This window comes from Enoplosus armatus, chromosome 2 (assembly GCF_043641665.1).
Source record: "Enoplosus armatus isolate fEnoArm2 chromosome 2, fEnoArm2.hap1, whole genome shotgun sequence".
Classification (NCBI taxonomy): domain Eukaryota; kingdom Metazoa; phylum Chordata; class Actinopteri; order Centrarchiformes; family Enoplosidae; genus Enoplosus; species Enoplosus armatus.
Window position 1 is genome coordinate 11,163,898 of NC_092181.1, and position 22,805 is coordinate 11,186,702.

The 22,805-nt window shown below is 40.2% G+C and overlaps 1 protein-coding gene across 5 annotated transcripts in view; it reads right to left on the reverse strand.

The window, feature by feature from the left end:
• Positions 1–22,805, reverse strand: part of prkcaa (protein kinase C, alpha, a) — a 137,756-nt gene that overhangs the window by 58,137 nt on the left and 56,814 nt on the right. For all 5 annotated transcript variants that reach the window (XM_070917077.1, XM_070917069.1, XM_070917052.1 and 2 more), the window contains exons 4-5: positions 3,644–3,755; positions 2,061–2,189 (exon numbers count right to left, since the gene is read on the reverse strand). In XM_070917077.1, coding sequence (XP_070773178.1) covers positions 2,061–2,189; positions 3,644–3,755 — 241 coding nt within the window. The remainder of the gene's footprint in view (positions 1–2,060; positions 2,190–3,643; positions 3,756–22,805) is intronic.

The window sequence follows — 22,805 nt, forward strand, 5'->3', positions numbered from 1 at the left end:
GTGTCCATCTTTTCCACTATTTGAGTTTACTTTGGCAAATGGCAAGTGTAATTGGAATGAATGCAACTTCAGAATCAGCTCGACTGTGGGCAAAAATACTAATCGCAAGTATGAAGAGCAAACTTTAGTGCTTTAGATCTCAGAACATGAGCACCGAATGAGCCAAACATGCACAAGTCATTTTTGTTTATTACTCAAATAAACGTTTGTGTTGTTTTAGGCGTGCGTGAAGGTGCTGCACCACTTCGCTGCCCACATTCACCCTCTTCCTACTAGTGATAATTTGTAAATAAGTCAGTGAAGTTCAGTGCCAGGGTCTTATGATGCACTGACCCCCGATAGCCAGCTAATTGAATGATTATGTGTGCCTGCTGTCAGCCTCTTGCTGTCACTATTATTCTAGCAGATGTGCTAATGCACTATCATTACAGCCGGGGGATTTACAGCATGCCTCGAAATACAAGGGGACAAAATGGGCTCCTATACAAGAACACACTGTTGTACTGACCACAGATCTCGGAACCCTCCCTGTATATTCAAAACTCTGACAACTCTGCACGCACACCAGTATCAAACAAACACTGTTCATTTTTGTGCTACTTTTAACCAGGGACTCGGAACGTCACAACAGATACAGTGCATTTCACGGATTATGCATGAAATTATCTCAGCTTAACCACAGCAGCTGGTCAGCCATTATTTGCTCTCAGAGGATTATTCAACACTGTCTGCAACAATTCTGAATTGTCAAATAATTTGTGATTTATAAACTAAAATACTTAAGCCTACATCTTGTCGTATGCATTGTTTGTGTTTGGAAAATGCCCAAGGTATGCAAAAGATGAATAAGCATAAATAAATAAATAACAACATTAATGAACAGCAAAGTTACCAGATAGTGGTAGGAAATTAAGTTCATGGATATCTTGTTAGGCCAAAAATGTTGTGGCTTACCGAGCTGACATGTCTCATGCTACAACATCTTGTTGTTTAGAGACTGACAAAGGGACCAGATTGAGTCATAGAGACAAGAATCTGTATCCATAACAATAATGTATAAATTAAACATGACATCTCTTTCAGATAGCCTTGCTCTTTTTTTTAGCTGTTCACACAATATTAACAAATCTACAAGTAGATTTTTTAAAGAATGTGAAAAGTCTCTGGACATCACTATTCACTACATTACATTAAATAAATGCTATTAATAGTATCTCATTATGTCCTTTTCTGAGCTCGGCAGGCAAAGACCAGGTGTTCCTTTGAAACCGGAGGCATCAGTAATTAAAGCGGCTGGACTAGCCAATGATATGATGATGTAGAATAGCCTTCTAATGAATAATGGTAGGGCAGATGATTGTAAAGCCACGACCCCGCTCACAAGCAGAGTGCTCTGATCCTGTCTTTGTGTATTCTGTTGAGACATAAATTAATATATCAAGCGCTCAAGTTCGCTTTGCAGAGACAATTCAGTTACATCACAAACTCCAGCCAACACTGAGCAAGTCGTGACTGTTTAAAAAGAGTAACAACACGAGGCCCACGCAGCAGACCACACACCACTGCAGGAATACATATTTGGATTGGGATTGCCTTCCAAGTGTGTCGTAACTGTGAATTGTTTCTTAGAGGGGAGTGTTTAGCAGGAGAGGCACTATCGATCCGTGCACCAAAAATGGATTAGCCTTTGCCACATACTGATGGCTGATAGTCAGAAGGCCAGCTACCCAGTTAGCAGGTGGATTCACTGCATCACAAGTACGTAGAGTTAATGGCGAGCAAGGTTCAACTCAGGTTAATGGCAGCAGGGGATAGAGAGCGAAGGTCTGTGTGATATTAGACAGGCCCAGTTCATCAACAAAAACAGGGCAAAGTGTCGAGGTTCACAATCGAAATAGAAGAGTAGCGCCTGCTCCCACCTACACCCTCATCCCAGCCTCCCTGCGTTGACACACATGTACATACATACAAACACGTGTCTTCAGGTCCATCACACCTTTTCTTTTCAAGCCCATTTAATCTGGTGTGTGCTAACAGAGAGGGGCGGTTATGAAGCCTACCTGTGACGTGCAGCTTGTCCACGCTGACCTCACACTTGAGGAAAACACGCCCTCTCCTTTCGGTGTGATCGGTTCCACACAGGCTGGGCACGTTCATAACACACTGGTTATGGACATTCATATCGCAGGCTGGAGGGACAGAGAGAGGAGATAAAAGACTTCAGGGAAGAAAGCTTTATACAGATAAAGATGAGTATTATGTATTTGATCCAAATCAACCTAAACTGAATGGCTCAAGGCTTTCTTAGAATTGACTGAAATACTGATGCTGTTGTAAATTTCCTGATGAACATGCCAAAGACTGCAATTTGTTGATTATATTATGTTTTCAAGCATTTGTGTATTTTAAACATACGTTTTTAAAATGAAAACGCTTATGATCTATAGTTTTGATAATGATAATTCATGATATCAATAAAACACCATATTATAAAAGCAATGTGTGCAGCCTCTTATGGCTTAATGTTCAAATACAGTAAGCTGCTAGATGTACTTCACCTATATATATATAAGGACATGTTTCAATTTAATTCCAAGTATCATACATGTTTGGCACAATATTAAAAAATTGTTTTTCTGAAAGCTGTGTGAAAGAGGAGATAACAAGGTTATGACCCAGATTTATCCCTGTGATGTCATGCATACATGGCATGTGTGTCAGCCAGCTGAACCACTCTATAATGGATTGGGAACAGTTACCAATGATTACATCATCATGCCAGCGGGGCAATAGGTAAAAAATAATAAATAATGTCTATGCTGCTACCTTATTCTATACAAACACACTTCATTTATTACTGTATCACTATCCTGTGGTTCACCAGTGCTTAAAGATACTACAGTGAAATCCTATTGTGGTGTGACTAGAGGTGCAATTGATCTGCCAAAATAATGTACCGCTCCACATCTCTATTTATGTACACCCTGGAGCAATCATTAGGCATAACTGGTGGTCTGTAGCAGGTGGAGGATAATGTATTTAGGAGCTCATTAAGGCATTCAGACTAATCCACTAACACAAGATTAAAGGGAAGAAGAGTGAGGGCGGGATATTAATAAGGACTCGGTAAAGCTCCGATAGCAGGCCTATTCAGGGTGCGGAGAACATAGCTGCAGACTGGAAATAGATGATGTGATTCCACTGAGTGAAAGTCAAGGAGGAGGAGAAATGCATAAGCCTATGATATTCAGTGGAGAGGAACAATAGAGTTTTCATCAGGAGACTGATGCTCTAAAACAGAACATAATGTGTGTAGAGCCACTTATAGCAAACCATTACTTTCCTATTCATGCCACACTTATGCCTCATTGACCTGCATAACAGAATGGTGCAGGATTCATTTTCCTGTTCAAGCATCAGCTTTAGGCACTAAAATTAGGAACAGAATCTATATTATAAACTGCTACTTATACGACTCATGAAGCATAGACTCATTGTAAAATATTACACTAAAGAAATTATTTGTACACTGTTTACATTTACTTTAACATTTCAATTTTGAATTTTGAATGTTATATGATAAATATATTTAAATCTGGTAACTACTGAGTGAGAAGTTGCAGAAATTGAATCAAGCACTCACAGTCGCACTTCATGCCCTGGTGGATGAGGCCGTACAGCAGAGAGCCACAGTGGTCACAGAAGGTGGGGCTCCCATAGGTGTGGATCTTGAACTTGTGCTTCGTTCTGGGATCCTGGAGGAATCAAAAGAGACAAAGAGACACAAAAAAGCCTGAAATAATGGCATGACTGAAAAGGCAAATTACCAACTGTCCGTCAGTTAAAACTTTAAGAACACGTTCTTTAAGTTACTTAAACACTGGACACTAAAAGGTAAAAAGAAACACTGATTGATGACAATGAATTGATTCAAAGCCAACTGCAATGGCAGGTTAAATGATTAAAACCTAAAACCTTTAGGAGTTTCTCAACACTGAAAGGCCATAACTTCAAAATATCTATCATGAAAAAAGGACTTCAGCCAACTACGGCTGCATCCTTTATCCTCTGACACTCACACAACATTTAAGGAAAAATGGAAGTTGAAATCAACCTGCTGCATCACAGGACACCATTATGTGCCCCGAAAATTAAAGTCGCTCAGAAGACAATTCATTGCTGATTGCCAAGGGACCACAATGACCACTTATTTTCTTTTCTTATACAACTTGAAATTGTGGTCAATCAATCTGTAACAGCCTTTTATTAAACCATTGTTTCTGGGTTTGTCTTTCCATCTTCCTTGATCACATCAGTGAGTGAGAATTGAGTTGTTTGTACTCAGTGGGCTTCACATTAAAATCAAGAGCACAAACAAGAAGTACAGATCAGTGCAGCAGTTACAATAATCATTTTTAAAGCCATACTGCACACTTACCTACCTATAAAAAGAGTGTTGTGGGGAAAACACAATTAAATATTCTCAGTTATTACCATACACTGTAAAAGACGCTGCTTCTTGATTTTCATGACTCCATAACAAGTGTCATAAACTGCCATATATGAGAATGCGTGCATTGTACAAAAAATTGAGACTCCTGTCTCATGTATTGTTGTCCTTGTGGCCATTCAGTAAATGGTTTGTGTACGTATGTGTAAATAGTCATCAAAGCCATTCATTCATCATTGGCCTCCTATTATTGCAGTATCGCAGTTCATTGCTCTAGGCTCTCTACATAAATATTACATTAGTCAAAGTGTGAAAAACATTAGGGTTTAATTCAGAGTGTAACACGGCACATGAGTGTGTGTAAGACTGGGTAATAAAGGAGCTGTTGGTTGCAATCGTGTCTTTGTAAAGATAATACACTTCTTGTTGGCTTCTGCTATGTTAGGCTGTTTTCCTACATGCAAATTCCAGTACTCTACCCTTTTTTTTATTTACCATGTCTTGCAACATACCTTCTGATTTCAACAGTCTATAGTATTGTTCTCACATATAATCAGAAAAAAATATTTGCATATGGTTTATTTTGCGACACGATTTTTTTATCAAGAGGATGTCGCAGGTGGCACTGTAATGCACAAATCAAATTGAGCACTGTCAGTGGCTTATTCATATAAGTATGTTATTAACATACTTCATACATCTTATTGACGAGGATGATGTAAATTCTGCTTCAGTGGTGCGTAAGTGAGGATTTTACAGGAGCTACTCACACGGCAGATTCAGTGGGACCAAAGTCACAGTCAAGCTGCATGACTACATTATTCCTATACCATCTAAAAAGAATCCCGTCAAATAAGTGGTGATAACTTAAACCTCCAGGATAAACTGGAGTTGATCAAGCGCCCCTAGTCAAGGGTTTAGGGTTTAGAGTGTGTGTGTGAAGCCCAGGATTTGCATGCAATCCACCAAAATGGTAATGTAACATTCACAAGTTGAGTCCATTTCACTTGGCACTCTGTCAATTGAAATACATAACATTTACAATTCAATAAAATATGGCATCAAACTGAACAAAAGGCACATGTAAACACCTTAAGTAAATATCTGAGGGTGTTAAGTAAAGCCTACACTTTTTTGATGTGATCTGTTGAACAAGCTGAACCAGTTATCACCATGTTTTATTCTTCTGTACACTGAGTAGTAAATGAAAAAGAGTGAACATGCCAATGCAAACATACAGCACGATGCACGAAAGTCCCCACATGGCAAATGTTACTGTTATAATATTTGGGCACCACTTGAAGGTAAGTGGTATTATGTATATTGATTAGAATGCCACTGCTGCTCTCACGTTATACAGCGTAGGGTCCCTGTCGCATACATTCATTCATTCATTCACTCATGTAGTGCACTCAACCAGCGGCTCATGAAGCACTCTCAGCTGGAGTGAAAACTGGAGGACTGGCACTTTTCCAAGCGCCAGTTCAAAGTGCTTTCCTGCTCATTCTCAAATTGTGCTGTACTGTAAATCTCTTTCAGAGTTGGAATTTGTTTAAGTGGATTTGCATTAAGAACATTATCCAGGCTAGTCCAAGTTTTTTTTATTTGAAAGAACACCTGTCTTTGTATTCTCTGGGAACAGGAGAGCTTCATTGTCACAGGAAAGAGAGAGACTTATTCTGATGGAGGAAAACACAGCAGTGCTAAGAATATCTCTCCTATTTCTTTCTGTACCTTGAGAAATACAGTGTCAAATGAGAAATGAATGAAAAGAGCTTGACCCGGGAGAAATAAATCATCAGTACGGGGAGCAGCAGGTCATATATCTCAGTGAGAGCTGACAGCGTCACACGGCGAGGCGCCACAGTAATCAATGCTGCTGTTTCGCTGCCATTTCAGTCAGATTGACACTGGCCTCTGGACTAATGCAACAGAGACTCTTTCAGGCTCCTTAGATCTTGCTTGCAATCTGCAATTTCCCTGCCTGTCAGTGTGCAGAGGCTTTACACCTTTATAGGACAAAGAGAAATGCTTCCTTTGTCTGACTTTAAGATGTCCATTCATGTATGTAATAAATCCTAATCTGGAACAAAGAGCTGTTGTGATCACATTTCAGCTGCCATATTTAATTTTGATACCCTGTATTAAATTCTGATTTACAAGTCAAATGTTAACGGGATAGTAAGAAGTTCATGGCTTATTTTTTTCTTTGGACACCAAGGAATTGAAACATCATCTTAGACACAGCTTGCAGAGGCCTGTTTCTGAAACTGACGGCCAAGAAGTGACTTTTTGAAATGCAGACAATATCAGCCCTGATGAAGTAATCACTCAATCATCATAATTCATCAACAACAATACAAGCCTTCAGTTATGGTCATTTAGTGCTAAAGGACAGTTAAAACATGTCTTATTGTACCTACAAATATTTCGAAAACATTTAAAGTAGTAACCCGTCATTTTAAGTCCCTCTATTTAGCATTTCTAGGCAGTATATAAACATTTAATAAATCATTTATAACACACTCTAATGTAGTTGTGAGCAGATATACCTGTTTATTTGTTTATTTGTCAACAACTATAACTCACATACTGTTTTTTGTGCAATTTATGTCCAAATCATACTTTACCTTGGATTCTATTAGTAGAGTAGTAGAAGCAGCTACAATGGCGACAAATATTTAAACTGTGCCATTTTGTCAAATTAACATTTTCATGCAGAGATAGGGCAAATTACTACAATCTCATAGAGGGCATTTTGTCCAATTAGCGCCCCCGACCACGCTGTGTACAGGTCAGCAGTCAGTGTGCTAGTTAAGGACAGACAAGAAAAAGAGAGAGGTAGACAGACAGTGGAGAGATAGAAAGAGAGAGAGAGAGAGAAAGAGAGTGAGAGACTGTGCCAGCTGGACTTACTCGTGTCCACCCACACAGCTGATCCTGAGGGATTACCCCCCCTCCCTCCTTGCTTTGTTCCCTCCATCAATGAGTGACAACGACTAAGAGCCACATTCAGCTGAAGATGGATCATGTATTTTTATCAACTGTCACATCAGCTTTTGATGGGTGAAACATGGCTTAAATGTTCCCAGATAATGGAAAACACTCACAACAAAAAGACGGAATCATAACAGGCCAACCGAGGTGATGATGGTGGTAAATCAGCAAAAGCATCCAGTTCCTGGAGGCTAGAGAGATGTTTGACACGTGTATGTGCCTGCCACAAAGTGGTCAACCACTACAGACCATGAAAACTGACACTTATTTAATTATCTAAATGCTAATGTGAGCAAGACAATGCTATCATCATTAAGAAGGTACAATGTTTATCATCCAAACCATCTTAGTTTAGAGTTTTCACATGCTAGCATTTGCTAATTAGCTCGAAACACAAATTACAGCAGAGGCTGATGGCTGATGTCATTAATTTGGTCATAAACCAGTTTTGGACAAATTATGATGGCGCTAGATGAAAAGTCAGAGGATCATCTTGAGTTATTACATTATGCCATGCAGTACCTACAGCAATACCTCTAGCATGGCTAAACTCAAAGAGACTGTCAGCAAATCCTGATATATGAGAAATTGTAACTACTCAATTTGGTTATTTTCACTTGATAAATTACCGAAATGAGTAATTCATTATTAATCATACTAGTAACTGAATCATTTTCTGATACCCGAACCACTTGAAGCTGGGCAATGGTAAACTGTCTGCTCTGACTGATTTGCAAGGTGCCATTTAAAGATTCACCAGGGAAAGCTGTAATGTGCAGAAAATGAAACCTGTAAATGAGTGTACCCGGCTTCACATCACTGAGCACACAAAGTTGTCCATTAACATCCTTTCTGTGAGCTGTGGGATGGAAAGGTTTACCCCAGTGGCTTCTATCCCCTATTATAGCCTAATTGGGTCTTAATGGGAAATTGAAGACAGACTGGGTGGCGCTGCCCTACCAGAACAGTGGGGGAAGCAGAGTGTCACGCCAAAAGCAATGATGAACTCAATCACTAGGCTCAACACACGAAGGCCATAATGGCAAAACAAAGCCAGGGGGTGGTACATGTCGACTGGATGATGTAGCAAGGAGGTCGCCCTTTGGTTACTGGTAATATGAGAGCCAATAGGATTACCCAGATATCACATGCACAGACAGGGAGCACCATGTTGTACAATAGAGTCTATATGTTTTTTTTCTTGGGGCAGGCGCACTGTTTATTGCCAGTCCATGGTACCTAATCCAGCAAACAATTAAGGGCTGTGTCTGCATAGTCTGTGCTGAAATGAGTGCATCAGTATGCAGAGTATCCAGCTGTTACAAAAAAGTATGGTGACAACTGGATTGCGGTTCTCAGAAAAACAGAGACATGATGTAATGTAATTACAGAACAGATGAAAATGTTCTCCCTAAGCCATTTGGAATAAACAGCTCTGTGTGACCCTGAACAACAGAAAAACAAGAAGGGCACTTTTATAAATTCTAACACAGAATAAACATACAATCCTTTGATAGACGGGGAGTTTATATTTATATCAAATGGTGATTTTATCAATGATCAATGATGTCTATGACCTAGATAAGGATAATGAGGACAAAACAAATCTCAGACATTCCTCCTGTTTCCTTCAATCAGCAGAACAGGTTCCTCCACCACCTACACTATGCTTATCCACTTGTTGTATCGGTCAAATTTTGAGAACTAGAATCTCAACATCAGCGTCCTTCCTTTGTAGCAACTGCAGTAGTAGACACCCATTATTCTTCTTATTACAAGTCAGAGTTAGAGCCAATACAAACTTTCTATTGAAAGACAGAATTGCAATCAGGTAAAACTCACTCCACACAAAAAATTAAATTGTGTGTTGTGTAAAGTATTTTTCATTATTATTTGTCCTTTAACTAATCCCTAAATGTATTTTAGCATTTGCCCTGTAGTAATCCCCGGCAGATTTGCATGTGAAGCCACAGATCAAAAGCAGACACAGGGCAGAAGGCTGATCAAAAGACTGGAGGCAGCCAGGAGATAGTGATGAAAACAGAAGCACAGGGGGTCAACACAGTGATGTTGGCTAATTAGCCAGGCTCTCCAATCCAGTTTAATTAGCGAACAGGACGCCAACCAGGCCCTGCTAATGAACAGCTTGGCAGGGTGAAGCTGAGGAGGGGCTTCCCAGCAGAAGGGGGGAGGGAGGGCAGAGGTGGATGATGTTGAAGACAAGAGTCATAAATTTAAATCAATAATCATATTACTATAACACCCTGGTGGACACTTTGTGACTTACGTACGTCATAAAAAGTCCAGTGAATAACACCGCAACAGGATTGTATTTTAAAGACTGACATAGAAACTGCAACATAACCTGACAGAAAACTATAAGATTAAATATTCCAACTGCATTCATTAACATACATGCAACACAAGAGCAGCATCCTTGGTTTCAAAGCACACAGGGACATTATATGTTAACACCTTGAATATACCAATAAAAGCAAAACTACTAAAAATAATCAGGACTGAAATACAACTGTAGTACTGAACAGATGGCTTGGTGCTGCAGCTACATTTAACTCAGTTTCAGCTGGACTAAGTGAATGCACTGTGCATCTTGTCATCTGGTCAGCCTGTGTCAACATGAACAGACACCTGCTGGCTAAATTTGGAGGATGCTTGGTTTGTATTATGAATTTATATATGTAATATAGAGCAGCAGTCTGGACAGTGTTAGACACATTACAAGAACAACACGAATGTGCAGATTCTCATTATAATGAATATTAAAGCTGGTTACTACCAGTACACAAATGCATGAATTCAGTTATTTTGGAGTGATTTCTATATCAACAGTTACCATGTGGACGCAGAGAGCACATGATTTAGTATAGTGTAACTGAGTTAACACAGTTAACAGGTATAATTGGCAGGAAATGCCAATACCATATGGGCTGTGAAGCTACTACACACTAGTGTGTTAGGACAGAACAACATCAAACATGCACACAAAATGACGATTTCTGAATTTGCATTAAGCCTTCTTGAAAACTAAACTAACAAACAGCGTTCTGCAAACTCCCACAAAATGATTGAATCTTAAAATATTCAAAATCTAACCAGCATACACTCCTGATGTGTGGTTCATTGTGGATTCCAGTCAGAGGATGTTTAGGGAGGTGCAGACAGAGAGGAAGACCTGTGCTCTTCCCTCCCCACCACCCATCATACAATTACAATAACACAAACAAGGCAACAAATTGGACAACACACTTATCTGCACTGTAGCAACCTGGTTACTGTATAACTGTATATACACACAGCAGGTCAATAATCAGACTTCTTCCCCATCCCTGGTCTTATTTTGGAAGCATTTGTTACCTATTTTAAGTGTTGTAGTGATTCAATAAGCTGCTTCCTTCCACACATATTTGAATTTCACAAATGCTCAACTGTTCAGTGGTGGAAACAGACTTATTTAGACTTCTAAAGGGTTACTTGGTGTTTCAGCTCTAGTATGACTTGGCATAGACTTATTATGAATATGAGCATGTACCGCCCTGTGTAATGATCTTTTTTTTCATCCTGCCACTCTGCTGTCTCAGCAATAGTTTCCTTGACTGAAGTCTTTGTCCTGCATTTGTGTGCTGTACACATGAAAAGCCAATTAGAAACCCGGTTACGCATGTACATGGCCAAGGAATCGTCTTTCTCCAGGCAGGAGAAATCTAGCTGGGAAAATCAGGTTTCACTAATTCTCTATCCAGATTTCAGAAACTGGGTCTCTCTTATACGTGATGATTAAGAAATCATGTTACTGCACAAAGCCGACTGTAACGAAAGACTGTAAGTGAAAGACTGTGACTGCTTCCCAGTCTTTGAACTGTTGCTATTCTCACTTCACTTGTGAACTAACAAGACAAAGACTGCAATCTATACTGAGGGGTTAATAGCAAGTCCCTCGAAATCAGTTTCAGGCAGTGGAATAGCAGCTATTCATAATCAAAACAACACCAATGGTTCTATTTTTTGGTTTTATTGCATGGAGGAATATGGAATGACCCAAGTGTAGCCATCATCAAAGAGGCTGGGTAGCTAATACAGTCCACCTGCCTCCCGCAGAGTCCAAAGAGATCCACCTGATGTGACATTTGCAGCCAGAGAGAGAGAGTGTGAAATGAGACACACTGATCATCACTTCTTCTCTGTCATATCCTTCCTTCACTTATCTCTTTGACCCATCTGTTCCCTTCAGGACTGAGAAAAGGGTTGTTACAGTGATGCTTGAAGGGGAACAATTTCCTTAATATCCAGCGTCAAACAAGCATTGACCACCACCAAAATTCCCCTCTGAATTCTCTCTTTCCCCTCTTGTATTCACTCCCTCACCCAATACTCTCATCCCCCTTTTACTCCTCATTCCTCACTGGGAGGTGACATTTGAAATGGAGGTGGCAGGAGGCTCCTACCAGTTTTTGAGTCACCCTCTCTTGTGGTTTGCCTGTGTCTGTGTGAAAACACACTGCACGACAGGGTGGTTTTCTTTTACTCCAAATCTGTGTTTTGGAAAGGGTGAGGAAATGTTTGAGAGTATGTGTGCCTGTTTGACAATCTCCTAAATCAATAGCAGCAGCAACAGGTATTAGTTTGCACTGAGCATATCCAAGTAATAGCTATATGCTGATTGACAGGGATAATTGGCATTTAGAAGTGGGTCAGTGCGATGTGGTGGAACCATAACAGTTATCTATCTCTCTCATAGACTATTACTGTATGCTTAGGAAAAACAGAAGAATAAGTACAGTTTAAGTTTCTGATTACACTGCATATAGTCTACAATGATACACATGCTGACAATACTGAAACTATGTCTAATCAAACAATTTAACATTTTTGAATTGCCATTAAAAACAATTTCTTAAATCTCAAAGAGTTAAATCTCAATAGCAGTACCCTCTGCCTGTGTTACGATATTTGCCGACTAGGTACAGCAACTGTTACTCATTTTGAAAGAGTCATTGTGAAAGCCCCTTCACATGGTACTAATGACACCCTAACAATGTTGAACCAAGCAAGGCAGTCTGTGTCACTGTGTCACCTAATTCTGTCACTGTTATTACATTGCAGCCCTTCAACTTTTAATTATATTCTACATCATATTAATCACCTCTCCCTCCTCCCATCAAACCCATTGTATTAGAAAAACTGTGCCACTCACACATCACAGTCACTCATGGATGGACACACAAAGGCGTGTTTTTATCGAAATGCTTAAAGCATCATGGAGCATGTCACGTAAAGCTAGAATGACTCAATCAATAGCAGCTAGCCATCACTTTATTCCCCCCAAACACACAGACATACACAGACACAGGCGCAAACACACACTTCGCTGCTGGCTACTTTCTAGTGAATATCCCTGTCTAAGACTACAGCTACAGGAGTAAAACCTGTGGTTACTAAGGTGAGGAGAAGCTTTAAAGAGAACAAAATAGAGCTATCATTTATCCAGACATGAGGTGTTAGGCTAGGCAAGGTTACTATTTTTAGCGTATAAATCACCACCCTGATTCCTCTTGGCCTTTCACTAAGCTGCTGAGTGCTGAGAGGGAGGGCAGGTTGTCACCACAGCCCACAGAGGGGGTTTCCTTGCCGTGTGGTATCTGTTAACACATCTGTCTGCTAGCAGAGCTAGATATAATAGCTGTCATTTTTAACTGTTGTCAGGGCAAGTTGCCTTTTTGACTGACTTTGTATGAATGAATGCCATCTATCACAGTGCTTCTCCCAGTAGTACCATGGCCTTGGGTGCTCTTGTTCCTGCAATTTTTATGGACAAGCTTGACAATTAAGTCAACTTCACTGGTTCAACTTGATAATTATGTGTGGCTGCCGAAAAATGTTGTGTCATTACATTTTATTTTAATTATATGCAGGTTTTTTGTTTGTTTCTGCCCTTAAGGTTCTGCCATCCAACACCTCTAGAATTGTTTGGGATGTGTGAAGTCCTCTGTTCATTTAACAAGCAACCTCTCTGTGAGTTGTAGTGACAAATCAACCAAGGCATCCCATGTGGTATACCTCAGGGGTCTATCCTGGGTCCACATCTACTCAGTCTCTACATGCTGCCCCTCATGTGAGTACATTTTGCATAGTTACAGATGTTAAATTAACTTTCCTAGAGTACAAAATCAGACACAGACACAAGTCTCTGGGACACAAGTATCAATTCAAATCTAAACCATTTGTTCTGTCACTGTAGGCTGGAGTCTGTTCCCAGTCTAAATGTACAATTAAGTCAGTGAATTCCCAAGTATAGATACGCAAAACAAGTAAAGTCAGCACAAATGTACACTGCAGTTTTATATCAGAAATAAAACAAAATATTTCAAACTTTTTATCAAAATCTAGTGTCTGTTTAAACTGTATTAGATTAAGTTAACATTGATTAATTTCATTTTTCAAGTTACCACAGTCCAAGCCACATTTGAAGTAACAGACCTGTGTCAAGTTGAGAGCCCACATTTGCATATTAATGCTAGCAACAATTGCAATTAATGTGCCATTACTAACATGCGAGAAAATATAGCACAGCTGATGAAGACACCCACTATGTGGCCCCCACTTCTTAATAACAGCATCCTAAACTGCTGCTGTGACAAGAAGGCCTTTATGAACCCCCTGCTGCAAATCAGACCCAATTCTTTTGAGCCAATACAGACACAAACTTACTAATACATACAAATGTGAGGGGCAAGGACAATCCTTTAAGTATATATTTTTTGTTTTTGAATTGTGTTCAAAATTCAGAATGCTGACAATGTGACAGGATGTTGTCAGTCGCCTGTAAGGGCATTTGTAAAGTCCAGGTGTTGCAGCGAATGGCTCTTCAATCATTGGCATGGTTAATATAAATTGACTATTCAGAGAAAAGCCCAGCATGAGACAGAATGAACTCTTTGCAGTTCTGAGACCTTAGTGCCCTTTAAACAAACTCTCCTGTCTGCCTTTTCACAGCTGGAGAAAACTGGAGTTCCCAGTTAATACAGCACCCACACACATTGCAGAGATGTGTTCATTTGCAGAAACTGGCTCATTAGCATAGCCAGGCACACATGCGGTGAGTGACATCCACAAAGTCAGGAGAGGACAAGGGGGTCTGCCACAGCTGTCACATCAGCTGGAAGATGGCGGCACTGTTTACTACCTTCTGTGCCAACCTTTTCTCCAGCACAGTAACAGGTAGAAAAAAAACAGGGGAAAAACTGAAAAAAAGAAGACCTGCTGGTTCATTCGGTCATGTTGCGAACGCCAAACGCCAGAATAAATTGGCTTATCAGACACACGCCATCTGTCAGGTGCTTAATAATTAAAAACACTTCACAAGATGTGTTTCAAAAAGTTAATAGCCAAAGTCTTGGCAGAGACTTTTTTCACTGTAATGAGCCAGCTGACAGGGGTAGTGGCTTGGCGGTTCAGCTCTGCTTTCTGTGGTCTTTGCTCTGTGGTTTGGATCGCACAAAAACTCAATAAAAGTTAGCTTTTGTCCGTGCTATCAATTTCGTGTCTGCAGCTGCCTGCGTGTGTGTATTTGGGGATTTAATTATGGACTAGAGGAAAAGACACTTTCTTTAGACTTGTTTTTTTAGCACTGCAATTCAGCAAACATACTCCTGTGCCTGGAGTGAAAGGAGGAGAGGGAGGAAGAAGGAAAGGTTCTCATTTAATATTTATTTATTTTATTTTTTTATTTAATATAGACCCAGATCACAGGACCTATGGCCTAATGTGTAAAACATACAGTAGGTCAACTCATTTTCTATAAACAGAAGTCAGGCTCAAAACTGGCTGAGGGGAAATATGTTTGTTTCAGGAAATACTTACTGTGTCAACAACAGTGGCTCAGAAATGCTAGTAATTCCACTGGTTAATTGCACTGTAGGGACTTCCATCCGAGTACATTTTTGCTTCAGATGCTGTGATGCACAAAACTGATGTTTCATTTCTCACTGACAGATGCACTGGCATGTAGACCATAAAGTGAATTCATAATCTACAACGAGCATAATGGCGTTGGTCAGTTATTGTGTCGTTATTCCTTTAAATCTTACTGTAAACATGAAATGAATGAAGGCCTGAATCCTAGGGAATAATAATAGACGGATGGATCATCCCAGGGGTCAATGTTAGGTCAATAATTTACCTTTTCTCACTGGTTCATACTAAATTAAGAGACTGAATTACCTCAAGCATTTTCAGTAAAAAGCTGGCTCAATTAATGCCACAAACTATGCAGCTTGAACTGCCAACCTGTTGGAAACACTGTAAGATGATTACTTTCCAGTTTCTCATCTAGTCATTTGTTCGGTAAGCGCTCAGTATATAGACTTTTTTCCATGCCTTGTAAACCTATAGTTATCTACCTACAATAAATAACAAACACAAGTACAGAAAACTCTATCTAAGTCTCTTGAGATACAGAAGTAGAGAGGCAGGCTGACCTATCTTGTATCATTCTATTTCTGGGGTTGAGCTTCAGACCTACTGCTGGTTCAGCTTCAGTCCTCACTGTTACATGCAAGATCAAGTTTAGACTTCAGACCCTCTCTTGCTTCTATTTCAAGTGTTTTTGTGTGCACTGACATGCAGGGTAGTTAAAGCACATCTGCCTACTTGACAGGATCTTTAAAAAAAAACATGCCTTTACCTTCATGCCAATACCCAAGGTATTATTTTGCCCTGAACACAGTGATGGTGTCATTCACACTCCAGCCATGTTCATTACAACACAGTGACAATGACATTTTGGCGATAAAACAAAGGTAAGATAATGTCCAGAATCATGAATTACCAATCTCCAAACAGAGTGAAATCCCTGAAGGTTTATTCTTACAGCATATCGAAGTTATCTGAAATTGATGTCTGCCAAAGAACTTAATATAAAACCTGATGGAGTGCTAACATGACTGGTAGTTAATACACTAAAACATGCAAAAAACAACTGGTTGCTTTAAGACTCAATACTGATATCAAAGAGTTGGGAGATGGATGACTTTTGTAGTGTGCTGGCAGGCGCTGGTGAGGACAAACTCCTGTCCTGCAGGAACTGTGACACAGAGTTGATTCAGGGTCAAGAGCAGTTCCAACTCTCCCATGCGCTGCTCATTAGTAATACTTAACATGGTTGGAGCAAGACGGGCCACCAGATACTTGCTGTAAACAAACCTCAGAGGGACTGGTGGAATGTTTTTGTGTGTGTGTACTTTGGATACTAAATTGTGTGTGACTTCAGTGCACTGCAAGTTTCTGAGTGTGTTTGTGTGTATATAGTTTATTTGTATATTGCATAAAAAAATCCTTCATTATGTTCATTATGTTTCGGTGGCTTTATGTGTGTGTGTGTGTGTGTGTGTGTGTGTGTGTGTTTGAGCTAAAGGAGACAGGAATTCTGATTTGCTGTGGTTCCCATCATACTGAACTAACAGGGATGTGACCGTTTAGCCTTCAGAAGCCCAGTGCATCCTGGGTGCCTCCAGTACACAGTTATTAATCTGTGATGTGGAGATGAAGTGTCATTCTTTACTTGTATGTCATGACAACTTAAGGCAGGTAAGTGACTTCTTGGCTTACGGTAAGACAACTGTTCCTGTAATGTACATCATGTTACAGGCAGCATTACAGAACATCAATAACTGCAACATCAGTGGAGGGAGAGCAAAGCTGCACAGTGCAGTGTTGTTCAAATTACAATAAAACTGTCAAACAGGGCATTGCGTGTCAGTGTCCTCCGTACTGCCTAGTGTACAGTAATCAAACTCTAACTCAACTGGAAACAGAGGTGCAAGCTGAGGTCTTAATGCATTTAAGCTGAGAAACTGTACTTCTGGCTCTTCTTTGGCTGATATCCCCTGAATGTCAGTGTGAAATGGCAGCTCTAGAAAGATTCCCTTTGATTCTGAAGGGTCTGAAACTGGCAGACGACCCTGCCACAGAGCCACCAGAGAGGCTTTCAAAGGGCTCTCCGGCACAGACCCAGATGACAGCAACATCACACAGTCCATCCATTTATTGAACACAAGAGTTTTACGCAGTCCAAAGGTCACAGTACAAATGCTTGTGTATAGTTTGTATTCACCTGTGTTATTTATCATTTTACCTCCATACTTATCTGTACTTATTGCTGTCATTGTGCTGCGACAACAGAATTTCTCCGCTGGGGATCAATAAAGGATTATCTTATCTTACCCAATCATAAAAATGCATTTTTATTCAGTCCATATCTTCAGATCTATAAACTATTAAAGAGTGGCAGCATATGGCTGGAACTGGCGGTTTATGGCTATATGTCAGTTCTTCAAGTAGTTATTGGCTTCGGTGCATGCCCTGGGCTGTGTATTATCCCTCAGAATAGACCTAGCTGTTGTGATATACTAAAGCTTAAATGTTATGGGGTTAGGGAGAAGGATCAGACCTTATCTCTTTGATCACCTTACTAGGCTTCCTGTTAAGCTAGTCGACAGTCAAAGTCAGAAAAAACAGATAAAGGTTACAACTCGATACCTCTCTGAAGAGGCAAGTGAAGTGAAAGGTGGATGAGGAAAACTTCATTTCAGGCACTGGTGATGACAAACATCTGTGTGAAAAACAGTGTAGGTGTGGTGTGCAGGAAACACAGTCTGCATTCACTGTCAAGCATCAGTCTTTCAAATAGTGGCTTTCAAGAGCTGCCTTGGTGTTGAAAGGTCAAGTAGATGACAACACAGGAGAATTTCTCACCAAGGTTTAGTTGAGGCCATGGAGGATTACGCTGAAACAACGGCAATTTAATACTTCTCCGATGGGAAACGTTTCACCAGGAAGTGATTCAGCAGCTCCCAGTGCACCCACCCATCCTCTATCCTCCACCATTACCAACACACACACACATATACTTGAGAGCATGTAAGCACTTACACCCTTCTGCATCGTCTCCCCACAGCAAAGTCTTGATCAAACCACTTTTTAGACAGGCACGTCACAGGCCATTAGCAAGAGAGACTCAAGATCTGTTAGTGTTCATTAGCATCACAGAGTGTATAAATACCATCAGCAGGCAGCCCAGGGGACTCTCCATCAATTCTAAGTCAGCACTGATAATCGCTGGAATCAATGATATATTTATGAAGAAAAGTGACTTATCTCTTATTCTCTTCAAAGGCTCAATTTTCCCTGTAACTTAAAGCTGCAATGTACAGAGCGTACCAATTGACTTCAGTTAAAATGTGCAAAAAAAGTATCAAAAAGAAAACCAACAGTTTTGGACTAATGTGAATTGACCGAAACAAAAATCCAAAACCTGTTTTCAAAAAAGAAAATAGCCTTTATGAAATAAAATCATCCAATATGGTGACAGTGACACACACAAAGAGTACACAATCTCTGGTCCACTGACAGCTTTACTGGGTAAATTAGTATCGCATGATGTTACGGATATAAACATGTGAAAACGATCAATTAAGGCACTTAAAAAGCCAAATGACCCTGAGTGATTTTAATGACACCAATAGGCGCCACAACAGATGGCATTTTCTTTGGACTTGACACACTAAATTACAAATGTCAGTTGCTGTAATATTTTGAAAAGCTGATGATATGAGTCTGTGTACTTAACTCCTCCCTCCAGAGCATACATTTTATTCTTCTATCAATTTGTCATAACGCCAACTCTGTGGAAACGTCTGGCTCCTCTGGGTTGACAGTAAACTTCGCCACATCCCAGCTGTGACTGTACTGTAAGTGTTAGGTTAGATTAGTTGTTAGATTCGGAAGCATCTTTCACAGAAGCATCACATCAACTACTGCACACACTGGTATGTAAGGAGGAAACATGTTTGGTTTTGTTGAGATGGCTTGCTTCATAAAAATCAAACTGTACTAGGAATAGACAGATTACCGTTATGATTATTTGAATTTGGTTTGGACTATGCTGACATTCCCATGATGAACTAATTATTGACCCTGATGCGTTAAATTAAGCTGTGTACAGACAGCAAGTTATTTGATAGTTAACAATGTTCCTTCTGTCAAAAAGTGCAGCGGTGATGCTCCCCTTATGTCCCTCTAACGGCTGAGTAACCTTCAAGCCATTGACTGTATGCACTGAAGAGAATCAAAGAGGCTTGAGGCCAGATGTCAAAAGCATAATATTTCAGTGTTTACCAGCCCAGACAACGCTAATACTAATGTGACCTCTATCATACAAATCACAGTATTTGAAGGTGACATCATCAACTAAACCTAACCTGTAAGCAGGTAACATTATGAGAAACCAAACTCTTCTCAAACTGTTTTGTTCTTTTTCCCAGTATCTAGGGGAGCTTCCAAACAAAGACAACATATTTTTCAGCGACACAAAAACACAGTCACACATTCAACCTGCTCTATGACAACAGCAACCAGAACTGCCTTTACTTTGATTCTGCCAAGACTTACTTGCAAAGTTAAAGCTAGGTTAGGTATAAAACAAGCATTACAGCATCATGCTCTGTCAAAAGTGCAATAACCCAACTTTTACACTGTCTTTGCGCGTGATATTATCTACACAAATCATCAAGTGGGGGTATAAAGTAGCTTTTGAGAACGCCTCTGTGAGCCAACACATTTGTTTATATTAGCCTGTGTCCCCTCAGGAGACCCAATTCCTTCAGGGTCTAAGATGAGAACGTTTGTGTGAGCCCCTGTCCAAACAGATATAGAGTCTACTGCAAGGCATAAGCAACAAACATCCAGCAGCGACTTCATTCGAATGTATTACCAACAGCACTTTTCTCTCAGTATTGGAGAAAAGGCCCTTTCTGGGAAGAGGATTTCTCATATATTAATGATCTCCATATTGTTGTAGACGCAGTCTATCTTTTTCTGGTTAAAAACGCTGACAAATTATCATAGGATTTTTCAAACAGTGCATTACAGCCCACAGGCCTTAAGATCAAATCCTTCATATGACTTGACATTTATGCAGTGCTTCATGTTGTCCTAACTGTTTTATTATCTGGAAATGATATCTCCTTTCCATTTCCTTTTCCTCCCACTTCTTCTCCATCCTAAACTCTCCCCCCTCTTGTTTGGTCTCCAATCTATTGGTAGATTGTAGTGATAGTAATGGCTTCCTTAACGTCAAAGAGTTTCACCTTCTTTCTTGATTTCTCATCCACCACACTCTCTGAGCAACCAGTGTTTATATAGATATCATATGACAAGCTCTACACACTGTGAGCAGAGAATGACATCACAGCACGTCACGCACGGGGTGGCTCATCGACGACAATGAATACAGCTTGGTGAAAGAGGCCAAACGTCATTAGACACACTATATGAGTGGAGTACATTCTCTTATTCCCTGTAGAAGGACATGAGTAGCTGTTTCGTGTCTCCTCTCATGTACCCGTTTTGCAGGCTGCAGCTCTAGCTACTGGCCATAGAGATAATCCTATCTGGCACTTCTCACAGTGTGATTTTATGTGCATGTCGTATGTGTTTGCAGGCATGTTTGAGTCTACAATGATCTCATTTCACTAAAACAGTGCACCCTGACAGGGCTCTGCAGGGCACGTCAGCACATACACCAAAATAAAATCTGTGCACTAAGCACAAGTATGCAGCATCAAATTTCTTTGTGGCCATGTTTCCTTGGAAGCAGTGTCTGCGCCAAGGTTTGCATAGGGGCGTGAGTTAAAAGCATGTGCTGGGATTCGACTTGGTAAGGGGTGGGAGGCTGACTTATGCAGATACTGATTACATCACACAGGCATAAGCAGCTACATTTACATCCAGGCAAGCAAACAATGAATACTACTAGGCTGTAAGAAGGGTGGACAATCACAAAATATTTGGGTGAATCTCCGTAATTTAGAAATAACAATAATAAAAATGATCTACATTTATATTTTTTAGAAACAGGACAATGCTGAGTACATCCTTTTTTCTGAGTTAAAAATTAAATTGATATTTCAGCAACAACGTCAGCAGCATGGTTTGCAAACAGTGGTCTGCACAGGCATTGCTTTATTGTAGGGGGTCTTGGATTCATTTCTTTGCACCAGCGGCTGGCTCAATGGTGAAATGGTGAACACCATGACAAGGTGCAACTTTTGGGCCAAAACAGGCCTGTTAAAAAGAGATGGCCAACACCCTCGCTAGAAGCAAATGGACTAAAAATACAGATGAAAAAACACCATTGCTTGTGATGCCTGTGGCGCAGATGATGTAATTTAGCTCCACTCCAGTTTAATCTTGTTTTCAATTCCCAAGTAGAGTCCTTGCAATTAGACAACGTGTGTCCCAAGCCTTGCAAAAAGAACACCTATTTTTCCCAGACCTGCTGGAGACTGCCAAAACCATCTCCTCCTGTGTGATTTGCCCTTTTAAATATTAGATCACTCCTGCCTACGGCAAATTAACTGATGGTCTGCTTACACTTTATGGCTGCATCCCTTTAACTGAGTGATTTAGAGGCTTTGTTTTTGATGCCATTTTAACGGTCGATATTGTGAAGAACATCCTTATATGCTAAGTATCACCATGAAAAGGGACAAAATGGCAAAATGGTGAGTATTGAGCTCTGCCAGGCTGCCATGTCATCATCAGGTCAGTTCTGTCTTTTTCCAAGCAGAGGAGACAGAAAGGGCACTGTGCTACTGCTTAATTCTGTTACTCTGTCACAGCTATCTGTGCCCTGAACAGCCCAGAGGGGCTCGCGGTGATTGTCTGAATATATACGAGTGCGTGCGTGCGTGTGTGTGTGTGTGTGTGTGTGTGTGTAAGCAGAGGGGAAATCAGTGCAAAAAGACTTGCAGACTGCCCCGGGTCATATGTGCTGCACTGGTTAAGTGGACATCAATGATGCAGCAGCCACACACCCACGCAAACGAAAGCACATCAAACCTCTCAGTTTCATCTGCTGAGCCCCTGTAGTGAAACGGGAAGCTCTTGCATTATTGATGGTCTTGTCCTGTAAAGCACTGAACTTACTCGACCTGTTAGTAACGTTACACCCGGCAGTCAAACGAAAACATTTTGTTCAATGAAGTGCTTTAATCAGGCTAATTGATACTAGCAAGGAATATGGTTACAAATGATAATGTTACCGATTACTACAAATGATCACCTCGAGGCCAAAACAGTTACATGGTTACATAACGCGGCATGCAATTTCATTTACACAGATTATTTAGTAATTGTTGTGAAAGAAACCAACAAAAGAGCCAAATTTTACAAGACATTTACAAGACAAATTTCAAGACTTATAATAACAAACATTCGAGCATTTTCCGCAATGTCATTATATTGCTTTGAAAATACAGCGTTGCGGACAACCAAAATATAT